At 34.4% G+C, this 15,632-nt stretch overlaps 1 protein-coding gene across 24 annotated transcripts in view; it reads right to left on the reverse strand.

Annotated features, from left to right (window-relative positions):
* The window catches only part of ANKRD17 (ankyrin repeat domain 17), a 170,810-nt gene that overhangs the window by 119,033 nt on the left and 36,145 nt on the right, over positions 1 to 15,632 (reverse strand). For 16 of the 24 annotated variants that reach the window (XM_021100393.2, XM_021100392.2, XM_021100386.2 and 13 more), the window contains exon 1: positions 14,445 to 14,545. In XM_021100393.2, the coding sequence (XP_020956052.1) occupies positions 14,445 to 14,498 (54 nt within the window). In that variant the 5' untranslated portion in view covers positions 14,499 to 14,545. 24 annotated transcript variants of the gene reach the window in all.

The following is a 15,632-nucleotide window of genomic DNA, read 5'->3' on the forward strand; positions in this document are numbered from 1 at the left end:
AATATAATCTTAAGTGTTTATGTATCTTATAACAGAGTTTCAAGCAAAAACTGACAGATCACAAAGGAAAAATGAGATTGACCACAATCATAAAGATTCAAAACTCATCTCTTAGTAGTTGATAAACAAGTAGACAGAAAATTAGTCATGATACAAAAGATCTAAACATCATTAACTAACATAACCTAATTGATGTTTATGAAACACTTACCCCCAACAACCACAGAGAAGATATTCTTTTTAGGTAGGCACAGAACATTTACCAAAATGAACCATATTTTGGACCATAAACCAAGAACTTCATTTTTTTGTTTTGTTTTTGCTTTTTAGGGCCACACTTGTGGCATATGGAAGTTATCAGGCAAAGTAGGGGTCGAATCAGAGCTGCAGCTGCTCACCTACGCCACAGACAGCAAGGCCAGATTTGAGCCATGTCTGCGACCTACACCACAGTTCAAGGCAACATCAGATCCTTAACCCACTGAGCAAGGCCAGGTGTTGAACCCACTTCTTTACAGAGACAGCCTCAAGTTCTTAAACTGCTGATCCACAATGAGAACTCCTCCTAAGACAAGTTTTAATACATTTAAAAGATCTGAAGTCAGTGTATAGTATATTCTCTAAGGAGTTAAGGATCCTATATAGTTAAGGAACCTATAGAGAAATTAACCACATCAGGTTAAGGATCCAGTGTTATCTCTGCAGCGGCTCTGGTCACCTGTGGAGCTGTGAGTTCAATCCCCAACCTGACACAGTCGGTTAAGGATCTGACAGTGTTGCAGCGGTGGCATAGGTTGTGGCTGCAGCCTGCATTCAGTGTCTGGCCTGGGAACTTCCATATGCTGCAGGTGTGGCCAAAATACTACTACTACTACTACTACTACTAAACAAACCCTAGAATCTTTTTCAAAAAACAGTTCCTCACCTGAACCACAGACGACCAAAAATGATCTGAGTGACCATTTCCTCAATTTTCCCAAGAATGATATATAAACAGTATTATTATGCATGCACAGTAGAAATGAGAGGTCTTGTGCATTCAATCTTAATTCTCCTATGAAATCCCAGTGGAGAATGACAGAATGAGTCAAGGTAAATTACAGAACATTTAGAATTAAATAATGAGAATACAATATATAAAAATTTGTGGTATATACCTAAGGCAGTGCATAGGAAAGAAATTTATAGCTTTTAATATTCAGAGTAACAAAGAAGAAACATTAAAAACACTAAGTTTCTATTTAAAATTACTAGAATAAGAGCAAATTAAATCCACAGAGGAAATGTAAGAGCAGAAGTCACTGAAACAGAAAACGAACAGAATATAGAAAAACTAATGACATGAAATGAAAATCAAAGTTTATTGAAAATAAAATCAATAAATATCGTATTAGATCATCCAAGAAAAAAGAAAAAATCTAAATTATCAGTATCAAGATTGAAAGAGTGATTATTATAGATCTTAGCCACCATTTAAAGAGTGCAGTACTATTATGAACAACTCTATGTCAATTCACAACTTAGACTGAAATAGACAAATTCCTTACAAGACTTAAAATTATCAAAACTGACAAAAGGTAAATAGCCATGTATCTATCAAATAAACTGAATTTTTTCATTAAAAATTTTCCCACAAACGGAACACTAGGTACAGATGGCTTCACTAGTCAATTCAATTGGTCAATTATATACAAGTTTTCAGAAAATAAAAGAGAAAGACACAGTTCCATTACTTTATATTTCTCTGATACAAAAATGGCCAAAGATTTTTTAAGAAAACTAAAGGCTAATATGCCTTGTGAAGAATAATAATCCTTAATAAGATATTATTAGTAAACCAAATCCGGCCATATCCAAAAGGCTGTTCATCATGACCAAATGAAGTTTATTCATTTGGAATATAAAGTCAGCTTAAAATCCAAGAGTCAATCAAGTAATTCACACAATAACAGAATAAAGGAGGAAAACAGGATCATCTCAAAAGACAGATAAAATACCTGACAACTCCATACCCTTTGATAATAAACATTCTTAGCAAACTAGACGGAAACATCTCAATCACATAAAGGAATCAAGAAGAAAGTAGAGATAAGATCATACTTAATTATGAAAGACTGAACACTTTCCCCCTTGAGATCAGGAACAAGGTAATGTTGTCCACAGGTCACCAATTCTATACAGCCTTTTACTGGTTGTCCTACTTAGGCAGTCCTACCTAGGGCAATTAAGAGTAAGTAAAAAATAATTAATAAAGGCATAAAGATGGGGAAAAGGGGAGAAAAACTGACTTAATTTGCAGAGATGACTATGTATGCAGAAAATCCTACCATCAAAAAAACCAACAAACCAAAACCAAACTGATGGAACTAAGTGAATTTAGAAAGCCCGTAGGATACTAGGCCATTACATAGAGGTCCACTGCATTCTTATACATAAGCAACAAACTGCCAAATAAAATAAAAAGAATCACCATTTACAATAATTAAAGAAAACCACAAAACATTTAGGGGATTAAAGGGGATTAGAAAAACACCACCCTCAAATATGCCATCTTGGCATAAGGATTATTTTGACTGAAGGCAATTGAGAGGCAGATGCAGAAAGAACTCTATGCCATGTCCCTTTCTGCCAAAAAGGACATAAATTTCCCTTTGTACAGTGTTTTCTCCAGACCTCTCCCAAAAGAGGAAGAGAAAAAAGACCCCTAATCACTGGAAATGACTCTTTTCACTAGTGATGATTCCAGTTTGTCTAAATAAGAAACTTCAAAATAAATACCCCCTAATCTACCAATTAGTTTTCCCATATAGTTACCTTCCTACAATTTATTGCCCTAAAAGTCCAAATCCCATTTCCTTTGACTAGTCAGGACACAATCTGTTATCCTTTGGTAAAATGATATGTAAACACTCAAGCCTAACTGCTTCTTTTGGGTTTTCACTTCTTTTTTATGAGGTCCCCATGTGCACATGTAATACATCTTTTCCTATTAATCTTTTATCAATTTAGTTTGCAGGTCTCAATCACTGAACCTAAAAAGGTAAAGTTTTCCTTCCCCTACAGAGACTGATTTAACAAAACCTAAAAAGTGAAAACTACACACAAGTTCTGAGATAAATTAAATATTGCCTATCATGTGGGCCAAAATGATGTCAGCTATACAAAACACATTTCTAAGTCTGATACAGCAAGAAGCCACAAGTTTGCAACCACCTCTGCTCTGGATGTTCTAAATTTTATCCTTGAAACAAACCACACCACCAGAAAGAAAACTGAATACTCAAACTACAGTACAATTTTTTTAACCCAGTAGAATTTTATCAGTAAACCCTTAGCCTACATTCTATAGAAACAATAGAAAGCATGTTTACTTTTGGAATGCTTAAAAAGTTACTGACTACAACAAGCAGTACTTCCAATTTAGGGGACCGAAGAGAAACTTTTTTCTGAGAACTAACTGCCCAAAACATATTGGTTCTCCAGATTATCTAGTATGTTTATGGAGCTAATGAATCACACAAACCTCAAAATTCATCAAGTTTCCAATTTGGTTCTGGTTGCTAGTTAGTTCAATCTAAGTCTAACAAATACAAACTGTACATGCATTTCTGTATACTACTTTTACCAATAGTCTTTTTTTTTTTTTTTTGGTCTTTTCTAGGGCCGCACCCGCAGCATATGGAGGCTCCCAGGCTAGGAGTCCAATCGGAGCTGTAGCCGGTGGCCTACGCCACAGCCATAGCAATGCTGGATTTGAGCCACGTCTGTGACCTACACCACAGCTGACAGCAACGCTGAATCATTAACCCACCAAGTGAGGCCAGGGATCGAACCCACAACCTCATGGTTCCTAGCCAGGTTCGTTAACCACTGTGCCACGATGGGAACGCCCACAACTAGTCTTAATGTACTAATTTTACCTTGTCTAATATTGTTTTTTTAGAATATGTACTTTTATAAGCCACTTCAAATTCTTTTGTGGAATGAAATATCTTTTACATAAACACATAAGCAATTTTTTTCAAATTCAAAGACAGCCAAGGTATCCATATTAAAGAATTTAACATTTCATCAAGGAAAATATAGAGATCATAAAATATTTTTTTATTAAAAAATTTTTTTTTCCTTTTTAGGGCCACACCTGCATCATATGGAAATTCCCAGGCTAGGGGTAGAATCAGAGTTGCAGCTGCCAGCCTACACCACAGCCACAGCAGCACCAGATCTAAGCCATGTTTACAACCTATGCTGAGGTCAAGGCAACACTGAATCTTTAACCTATCAAGCGAGGCTAGGGATTGAACCTGCATCCTCATGGATACTAGTTGGGTTTTTAACCTGCTGAGCCACAATAGGAACTTCTAGAGATCATAAACTATTTTTATTTTTTTTAATTTTTAATTTTTTGTCTTTTTAGGGCCGCACTCATGGCATATGGAGGTTTCCAGGCTAGGGGTCTAATTGGAGCTGTTGCTGCCGGCCTGCACCACAGCCACAGCAACATGGGATCCAAGCCACGTCCTTGACCTACACCATAGCTCATGGCAACGCCACCGGATCCTTAACCCACTGAGTGAGGCCAGGGATCAAACCCTCAACCTCATGGTTCCTAGTCGGATTTGTTTCCGCTGCATCACGACAGGAACTCCCATAAACTATTTTTAAATGTACACAGACTCACATTGCTTTTTTTAAGAGCAGAAAAGGGCAGGGGATAAAGGAAATCTAGAGAGAGAAAATCCTAGGGACGGAGTAGGACTTGGAATAATGAACAGATGGTGAAGAGGGTAGCAGGTAGACAATGTGAGCTGCAACAGAATATTAGAATACAATATAAAGGTGAGTAATTCAGACATAATATGATAAAGACAAAGAAATTGGATGAGTAGAAGGATGTCAAATAATAGATAGTTCAGGTGCAAAACTCATTTTGGATTTGGTTTTTAAATGTGAAATAACATAGTAAAACAGGTTATAAAGCTTTTGAAATATACGGGAGATACATGCCATCCTATCAAATTTTTGTTTTCAAATTACTGAAGCTACTATCTTAAGAGTTCCAGTTAAGACTTTTATAACTAGAAAGGATCTTAGAGAAACTAAATGGTACAATTTAACTTGAGACTAAGAAATGCAAGAATAAAAAAATTACTTCTTTCAAATAAATATACAAAGATTATGTCTTAAAACTCTAATCTACTGGAGTTCCCATCATGGCACAGCAGAAGTGAATCCAACTAGGAACCATGAGGTTGCAGGTTCAATTCCTGGCCTCGCTCATTGGGTTGAGGATCTAGCGTTGCCCCGAGCTGTGGTGTAGGTCGCAGACATGGTTCAGATCTGGCACTGCTGTGGCTCTGGCATAGGCCGGCAGCAACAGCTCTGATTAGACCCCTAGCCTGGGAGCCGCCATATGCCACAGGTACGGCCCTAAAAAGAAAAAAAGAAAAAAAAAAAAAACCCCCAACCTACTGATCACCTGGATTAATCTGAGTAGTATGATTAACTTCTAGCTCTTCTTCCTCATTCCATGTATATACCTACCTAACCCAAAGCTAAAAGTTCAAAGAACTTCCCAAGGAGAAAAGATAGGAAGGTAATTCCTTCATTGTACAAGTATAACTCAAATTAATTAAATAGAAAAACAAGTATCTACTGTGTTCAAGATCCAATGCTAAGTCACTGAAGATACCAAGAAGAATAAAATTATTCACAGAAAATTTTACAACACTACAAACTCAAGACAATGAAAAAGGAAGCCCATTAAATATAATCTAGAAATACTTAAGTCAATGTCAACATAATACAGCATCCTCACCTACTGCTTTATAAAATATATGTTCTCTGCACTTCATAAAATATTTACCAAATGATGTCCACCTGCCAAGATTTTTTAATACATAGGGTTTAATCTCAATATTTTGGTTCTTTAAAATGTTTTATCAAAGAAAGCAATTTTCTGTCCACTATTATCTCCATTAACTTTTCTTCATGGATAAAGCTAAGAAAATCAGGAAAAAGAAACTGAGGAAGATATTTTAGGAAGATAAAATACTGTACAAATGTGACAAAGTAATAAAAGGAAAAATTTCCAATATCTGTGAATACTTAAACACCAGCACATGTTTTTGGAAAATCTTAACCAGTATTTCTCTATGGAATCTAAGAATTTAGAAACAGTACTTCTCAAACTTGCTTAAACAGTTCATACAAATTTAAGCTGATCTTTTTATGACAGGGCATAAAACAAACGTAGAACATGTGACAGACTGTGAAAGTAACAGGACAAATTCAAGGTTAAAACCAGTTAAGGACAAATCACTAGTTAGATGAATGAGAAGGTCAACAAATGAGAAGGTCTACGTGAAACCAAAGAGTTAGCCTGGTCAACATTAAGTAGAGAATCAGAATCTAGGAAATCTATAGCAAGAATAAGAAATCAAAATAAAGTGGGCAGTAGGTATCAAAACTAAGAGAAAGACACTACATGACAAAAGGTCTAAGACTAAAGAAGGAATTCAGACAGCACAAAATATCAAAAAGCATTGTAACACTGGCTCAACATTGCTCCTCATTCTAACAGTCCCTTGGAACTTAGAATTGGGGAGGAGAACTACAGCATTTAAGAAGTATAAAGACAAGAGATGTGCAGATGTTCCTGACATTTCTCTTTTCCTATGGGACTATGTGATTTTAGTGCCAATTTCAAAATTAAATTATGGCAAAAAACATAGTATGTATAAATACAAGAGTAAAGGATAAAGTAGATTTTAGATGACTTAATTTGCTACTACGCAAAGGAATCTGAAATAGCTTAGTCTTTGGATAACAGAGATACATATTATCCTACTTTTCATTTTCATAGAAAATACAAAATAGAACGAGTCTCAGAGAAAAAATTCCTTGTGACTAGATTAAAAACCAGCTATTACCTGTGACTGAACACAGAAAAGAAGCCTAAAGTCTTCAAAAGGAAAAATATTCAAATTTGACAAATACTTCATATATTTGTTTCCACTGGCTAAAATATTAGTACTCAACTAGTTACAACTTATAAACTCCTTTCCTAATCATTCAGAATCATAAGATATTCGATGGAATTTACAAACCCATTCAAATTTCTAATTATTCTCTTTATAAAAATCAAGTGTTGGAGTTCCCATCCTGGCTCAGTGGAAACGAATCTGACTAGTATCCATGAGGAAGCAGGTTCGATCGCTGGAATTGCTCAGTGGGTTAATGATCCAGCATTGTCATAAACTGTGGTTTAGGTTGCACACATGGCTTGGATCCCTCCTTGCTATGGCTGTGGTGTAAGCCAGCGGCTACAGCTCTGATTGGACCTCTAGTATGGGAACCTCCATATGCTGTGAGTGTGGCCTTAAAAAGACAAAAAAAAAAAAAAAAAAAAAAAAAAAATCAAGTGTTACGTAATGTTATTCTACAAGCAAAACCACTTTCTACTTACCTATCTTTTTTCATTCACCATTTCAGTCAAGAATCCTCAAAAATCCTTCTTCATAAATTCTGAATGACTTAATCTGGGGCTTATAATTCTTTCTTAACAGCTGCACCCGAGGCACAAGGAAGTTCCCACGCTAAATCAAATCAGAGCTACTGCTGCCAGCCACAGCCACAGCCACAGTATATCCGAGCCACGTCTGCAACCTACACCACAGCTCATGACAATGTCAGATCCTTAAACCACTGAATAAGGCCAGGGATCGAACCTGCATCCTCACAGTCAGGTTTGTTACTGCTGAACCACAATGGGAACTCCAAGGGCTTATAATTTTAAAGCAGGATTTAAATGTTTTTCCAGAAAGCTTTCCCCATGTCTTAAACCTGCTAGTAGCTATTACTAGAGGGAGTAACGCAAGAGATTAGAGAAGTTGGGACTGTGATAAATTAAGAATTTTGATAAAATGTTAAAAGAGTCTACTTGAATAAAATGGACTTAAGTCTAAATATTAGTTTTACACCATCACTGACTATAAACTTGGGCAATATACTGAACCAGTAGTTATTCAACTGTGGTCCACAGGATCCATGAGGATCCTCACAACTCTTTCAGAGGGTCTGTGAGTCAAACTATTTTTGTAATATGAAAACGTTAATTGTCTGTTTCACAGTGCTGACATTTGCACTGATGATACAAAAATAATGGTGGGTAAAACTGTTGGCCCCCTAACACTAATCCTGGCCATGCCAGCAATCATCATATTCTTTTCTGTGACGTCCTTATAATTAAATGTTTTTAAAAAGCGAGGTTCCATTATAAAGCAGTGAAAAGTACTACATTTTTTTTTTCTTTTTAAGGCCATACCTGTGGCATATCAAGTTCCTGGTCTCGGGGTCAAATTGGAGCCAAAGCCGTCGGCCTACACCACAAACACAGAAACACTGGATCCAAGCCTCATCCGTGGCCTAAACCACAGCTTGTGGCAATGCCTGATCCTTAATCCACTGAACAAGGCCAGGGACTGAACCCACATCCTTATGGATAATAGTCAGGTTCTTAACCCACTGAGCTAAAACGGGAACTCGAAAAGTACTAAATTTTTACCTTTTTTTTGGGGGGGGGGGCAGGTTTTGGCTATGGTATACAGCAGCTTAATGTGGGATCTCAGTTCCTAGACCAGTGGTTGAACCTGGGTCACACTGGTGAAAGCACCAAATCCTAACCACTAGCTCACTGGGGAACTCCCTAAAGTACTAATTTCAAAAATTTCAACCTTGAGTACATTATTTTAACATTCTGTGTGACAAAATGGGGAATACTTTTGTTGCACACTTAAGTTACTACAGTTGTCTCAAGAAATACACTTGGTAAATGTGAGCTAAAACAAAATAGTTTTTTTCATGGAACACGGGCATGAGCCCAGTTATCTTCCATTAAGCCAGACGTCAAAGATACTTATAAAAACGTAAAATAATACCACTCTTCTCAGTTTTTTCTTTTAGACAATATTTTTTATAAAATTATGATAATATGTAATGGCACAATTATTCTGTATAATAACTTTTCAATAAATTATAACTAATGTACTCAATTTCTATTGCCGCCATAAAATTATGTGGGCTTCCTATGTACAACATATATCCATATATCCATATATATAGCCAAACAGTTAGTGAGAAGTGTGGTTCCACCCATAGTGGACAATATGAATCTAACCACTCATTAAATCAAAAATTATCTAACAGATATTTATGAACACCTCCTGGAAGGCCTTTTTCTTGACAAATCTGGAAGCTATATACAAAACCAAACCGGTGGTTAAGCAGGACTTTGATACTCAGCAACTCTGCAGTGATTAAGTCACTTTGTACCAAACTGAGTTCTTCAAAAGTGTCAGAACAGGGCCCCTAATAATTCAGAACTAGGAAGGTGCCAATGTTATTAACGTGTATATGCGGGGAGCACGTGATGTAGACCTCTCCTAACGCATGTTTCACAGCACACTCCACATTAACTACTAGACTATTTTGGATTAATGTGGGGCTAGTGGCATTTGGACAACGCTGCCTTTACTCTTATGTGAGAATAATAGATTAATTCACATACCTGTAGTTACCCCATCTTTTTGCAAGCTATCTGAAGCCTCCATACTCCACTAAAATATTATTCTTCTTTATAGGGATTATTAATTAACATAAGTGTGTCTTTGTTATTTTCTGCTACTCTCATGTGTATTCTCCCAAAGTTGGTGTGTGAAAGCAGTGTTGCAACTTCTACTCCTCTTCAAGATAGACTCAATTTTCAAATAAGAATATTCATAAAGCATAAAACAGTAGGAACATGAACGTGTGTATGTAGAGTATATGTAAGCACATATGTGAGTATGTTTTTATGAAAACATTTTAACAACGTACTGATTTAATTGGTAATAGAAAAATCTTTATGGATAAAAAGGTGAAAATAGGATCTAGGGGACTTTCTGGACAGCTTGAAGTGCATAAATATGCATAACAAATAGCTAACAATAAAAAGACACCCTAAGAGTGCTTAAAGAAAAATACTTGCTTACTAAAAAACTAAGAATGCTGAAAACATGTGTCTCAAACTATTCAGATGAACCAATTAAGTACTATTATTTAAATACACATCTCTACACATCCTGAATTCAACAATGTTTAAATACCAGTGACAGACATTCTTTCTTCTGTATTTTTACTTTTATGAAGCAAAGTTAGCTGGACTAATCTCCTTGAATACTGAGCACATTGAAGGTGCTCAATAAATACTGGAGTGTAATTATACGATTCAATCTATTCAATATGTCTAATCTTTTCAAAATCTCTTAACAAATGAAAAATGGTACTTAGCTCAAATAATTCACATATTCAGCTAAGCTTTTCCATCTCCAGATCAACTATGTCCTCAGAGTAACTCCAACTCTTCCTAATGAAAAATGTCACCAGTATTACACTAACTATATAGATAGAGAACTTCAGAAATCCATGGAAGACTTAACTGATACATAAATGATGCACATTGCATAAGCCAATGTATTTTACAGAATAAAAAGAAATACAGCAAATAACTATCCAAAGAGTCTACTTCATGGAGATTTTATACCATTTCTAAAAGTAATTTTTATGTTAAATAATGAACAGCAAGTGGATTTCCCCTGTTTGGATAAAAATGCAGTACTTACCACCAGCCCATAATGTTGACAAAAAGGAAACACTTTGTCCCTTATCTTTTTTTTTTTTTTCTTTTTGTCTTTTATAGGGCTGCACCCAAGGCATATGGAGTTCCCAGGCTAGGGGTCTAATCAGAGCTATAGCCAGCCACTGGCCTACACCACAGCCACAGTTAACGCCAGATCCAAGCTGCATCTGCCATCTACACCACAGCTGACAGCAACGCCAGATCCTTAACCCGCTGAGCAAGGCCAGGGATCAAATCCACAACCTCATGGTTCTAAGTCAGATTCGTTTCTGCTAAGCCCACATGGGAACTCCATCAAGCTTATCTTAAAAAAACCCTCCAATGTCAAGATACAGAGCAAGAAATGGTTCCATAATAAACCACTTAACATATTTAAATCTGACTTTTAATTTAATTACACCCTAAATAGTTTAGCCAAATCCTCAACCTACTGTATCTCTGACGAACAATCACAATGATTTAGGGTTTTTAGCTTATATATTATAACCTATAAAATCAAGTACAGATGATGCTAGAAACTTTGGCTCTAGCTGATAAAGGAACAAGATTGGGCATGAGAGTTATTATACTTAACACTGCAAATATTTTTATTTTCAAAAAATTGCTACTATTTTAAAGCAAAAATGTATTAAATGCTATACCCTGAAGAAAGCATTTAAGTTGAATTTTTGAATTAAAATAAAAAGACAGATTTGTGAAAATTTCTCATTTCTAATTAGGCAATTCTTATAGAAAACTAAAACTGTTTCAAATAGAAAAAAATAAAACTACCATATAAAGTAATCAAGTTTCTGAAACGACCTCTCATATGTTTCATGTTTTCATATTTAAAAAGCTTATATATAAACTTCAGGTTTAAATATACAGCACTTACTCACACTAATTTGGAATATACCAAAAAAAAGTTTGAAGGACTTTTTCTTCTTATTGATCTAAGCACTAAGATCCATTATTACAAATGATTTAAAGGAAGAACATCGAAGCTCTAAAATTATAATCATGCCTCAGCAAAAACAATATAAGCAATACAAAAAAAGATACTTATGCAGGCTCCCAACTCTTTTCTGTCATCTGTATTTGGTCATTTTCCTTAGTATTAGTTAAGGTGAGCAAAAGGAAAATAAATATTTTGACTACTTTGGTTCAGAAAAGAAAATTACTGGCTAGATTATTTGCATAATTAAAATAACCAAGTTATTCTACTAAATCCATCACCTTGGAAAACTGAGAAGCAATGATATAAGCTGAAATCAATCTTTTCCGGATTTACTGTAAGTTTTAGAAACTAACAATATGTTACTCAAGATTTTAATGATCATCTAAAAATTTAGGTTAAACACACGTGGTTATATAAAATAAGCAATCCAATTTAAAAGGTAAACCACAGCACTATGAGAATTAATCTGCACTAATTCACTGATGTTGATTTTAAGTTTTCTTTTTAAGATTTAAATAAAAAATGCTTTTTAAAATGTATGATTTTTAAAAATACCAAGTTACATCCAAAGATAGAAATAAATAGAAGGAATCCAATGTTTAAGGTAAATAAACAGAAATCTACATAAAATTCCAGATGCTCAATAAATACAGTCATAAAGATGAAAATTATGGTGACAAACTTCAAATGGTTCAATATTAGACCATCATTGTGGTATACAAATGAACTTCACTGTTTATCACTGGACATTTACACAAGCAGTCACCTCACTAAAAAAAATTTCTAGAAAGCTCACTGTATAAAATGTATCTATTCGCTTTCAATATGAGATACTTTAGAAAATGGTACATTTTGTTTCAGAGTTAGCAAGTTTACTCTCTTTAAACTTATTTTTAGCATTAGTTCATTATGAGTACTTTTAATTATGTAAAAGAAGAGTATTTTATTACTAGTTGAAAGTTTTTCATTTCTAGTCAGCCAATAATTGACATATACTCAGTTAAATCAAATAATATTAAATAAAGAGAAAACTACTCACTTAGTATATTTAATGTGACAGGTATATAGGAACTAAATCAAAAGAGATTGAAAATTAGGACAATTGAAATTACAGAGGTATAATAACCTCTGTAACTAGTAACTATGAACAAATTAGGTAATGTAAAATCTTAACATGGCATTAAACAATTTTAGTATTTCAATGAAAATAATGAAAAGATAATTTTTAAGACAGCATTAGAAAAATCTATTCTTAAGGCACAAAACTATGCCCAAGTGGTTTTCTCCAGAAAATAAGACTTCAAAAATCTGTAATATGCTGAAATTTTAAATGACCAAAGAAAATGTCAAATAAATTTGCTGAAGTCTATAAGGTACACTTCTTTTAAAATCCAAAACAAAATATTTAAAAAGCAAATAACAATGTCCCACTAGAACTTTATAATTAGACTTTTTTAATCTGAACCACTAAATAGTCACATGATCACTCCTAATTACTGAAGTTCCTTGATAAAAGTATATATCGCTATCTCTAGGTAGACAATTCAGCATACAATTTCTAAGGAAACTTACTAAATAGTGTAAAATTTTTAAAAACAAAATGGAAAAGAATGGAAATTAACCAGTGAATTCAACTCAGACAATAAGCTCTTAGGAGAGGGGGAAGAGTATGCTGGCAGGTGTCTGCAAGGAGCTAGATAATACAATGGAATCAGTTTTCATTCTGCAGAACAACCATGAGACTTGCTGCAATGTCAGCTCCAAGCACACACTGAGGGACTCCAGAAAATGCTCATTGATCATGCAGTACTTTATAATGCGCATAGGCTTTTTTCTTCTGTTAACCCCGCCTAGCCCTCCTTTGCATCTTATTCTCCCAAGCCCTCTCCCCCTAATAAAATCTCTTCCTGAAGATAGTAAAATATTTAATAAATTATCTTAAAAGGCCTAGTATTTGGAATTCCACTCATCACCATGAAAATTAGGCAGTTTTTTCTTAATGGGGGGGACCTATAACCCTAAAGATAAGAAAATGAGATATAAAGATCTATATTTATATATACAAATGTTTGACAGTATACTACATCCAAGCCAAAATCAATTATAGTTTCACTTTGACATGTATTTCCTTGAACTGATTTATACTCATATAGGTTCTATAAAACTGACACAAACAGGAAAAAAAAGAAAATGTAATTTAAAATTCTTATGATTCAAAATGTAGATTTTTGTGAACTCTCAAACAATAATGCTTTAAATTTTAGTTTTAAAAATTTTTAATAATTTATTTTATAATAATCAAAGTCACACGAAAAACCTAGAACCAGAATGTACCAGATAAATTAAGCAATTAGATATATATGCTTAATTTTACCCTAGAAACTAAAATAACCAGCTGTTTTTAATAGTTAACAGCAAGCAGAGTTTGGGGCTTAGATATGTAAATGAATTCTAAGACATATGATACTAAACCTACTCAAAGCTGCTTTGCAGACCCCACCTTCTAATGAGTTAATCTAAAGGTCACCACCAGCACAAGGCTTTTTATTAAGTCCGAGGCTCTTTATTTATTTTTCTTATTTCCTAGCAAACATATATCTACAATTTACAAAACATAAAGTATAAACAAAATAATTCTAGACTTGTTTAGTAATCATGTGAACTAGACTGGCACATTCTCACAAGGAATAAGGTCTGACCGTCTCTTGCTTTAATGCTCTGCCTCTCTTTGCTCTCTCCTCTAATCTATTCATCTGTAAAATAATTCCGGCAGATAAGATTTCTTTGTTCAGATTTCAACTTTCATTTCATTTACAAACCTAGCCCTACCTCAAGAATGTCTTCTAGAACATATGCTTCCATTTCAGCCGCTGTCTCCACCATGTTTTATCAAACTGCCATGTTTCTTACTGCACTATGATTAGATCATTGCCAGCAGGAACACTCCTCTGTGTCAGCAAGGGAACAGGAAATGGAATGTTCTATTACATGCCTAAAGCAGCTTAGCTGTTCACTAGCCAGGCATCTACCAAAAGAGCAGGGGGTGACTCACTGTGTATTTTTTAAAGACACAGAAGCTCTATTCCAAAGCAAACTCTGTCAAGCAATTGCAAAAGACAAAATAAAGTCTCTTATTTGACCATTTCAAAATTTAAAATTCTAACATTTCAAAAAAGAAATAATTTATTTTTAAAAAGCTATTTAAACACGCCTGGCTTCCTGGTTGAACAAAAGAGGTTGAAGTGGGTTACGTAGCAATTTATCCTTAGTAAAGCCTTGTAGTGAGATTAATGGCTGTACTAAATACACAAAGAAGGAGGTAAGGTAAATATCAAATTAGGAATTTGTTACATCAGGCATGTGCTTTATAGAATACATATATTATAGGTATTTGACTTGAAGATGTCAAAAATAATAATTTAATATAGCGTTTTGCATGGTATACTGGTTTTATAAAAACTAATCTGTTTGAAAATATCAAGAGAATGAGATTAACACTCAAAAGACTTACAATCACTGAAGCAGGCCGCAACATATCACAGCTATATTCATTTGCTAGGAATGCCTATAACTTCATTTACTAACAACCAAAGAACCCCCCATCATAAATACCACAAGAAGCTAAAATATTTCAGATGAATGAAATTCAGAAACATTGTTTCTGGATCATTAAACAGCAAATAAAGTAGGTAGCTGACAGAAGAGCCAATTTTATATATTTATTACTATAATTGAGCCGTGGTTTAGTAAGATTTGTTACTCTGTCGAATTTCTGCTTTATGTAAACTAGAATATAAAAAATGCAATGAGAAAGGAACAATGTTTTATGCTCTGTAGTATTAACAAAATAACCCTACACTTGTAGGAGTGCCATACAAACTTAAAGTGATCCCCAATGTGCAGATTAAACAATCCAATTATAACTCTAAGGCAAAAAGATCTTCTTGTCTGAATTTCCTAAACTAACTAAAGAAAATTAATTTTTAAAGGAAAGGAAAAAGACACGGAAAAATTAGA

The sequence above is a fragment of the Sus scrofa genome, chromosome 8 (genome assembly GCF_054392235.1).
Source record: "Sus scrofa isolate SSC_HxYL_T2T_F1_AM1 chromosome 8, Sscrofa_HxYL_maternal_Yorkshire_Landrace_v2.0, whole genome shotgun sequence".
In the NCBI taxonomy this organism is placed as follows: domain Eukaryota; kingdom Metazoa; phylum Chordata; class Mammalia; order Artiodactyla; family Suidae; genus Sus; species Sus scrofa.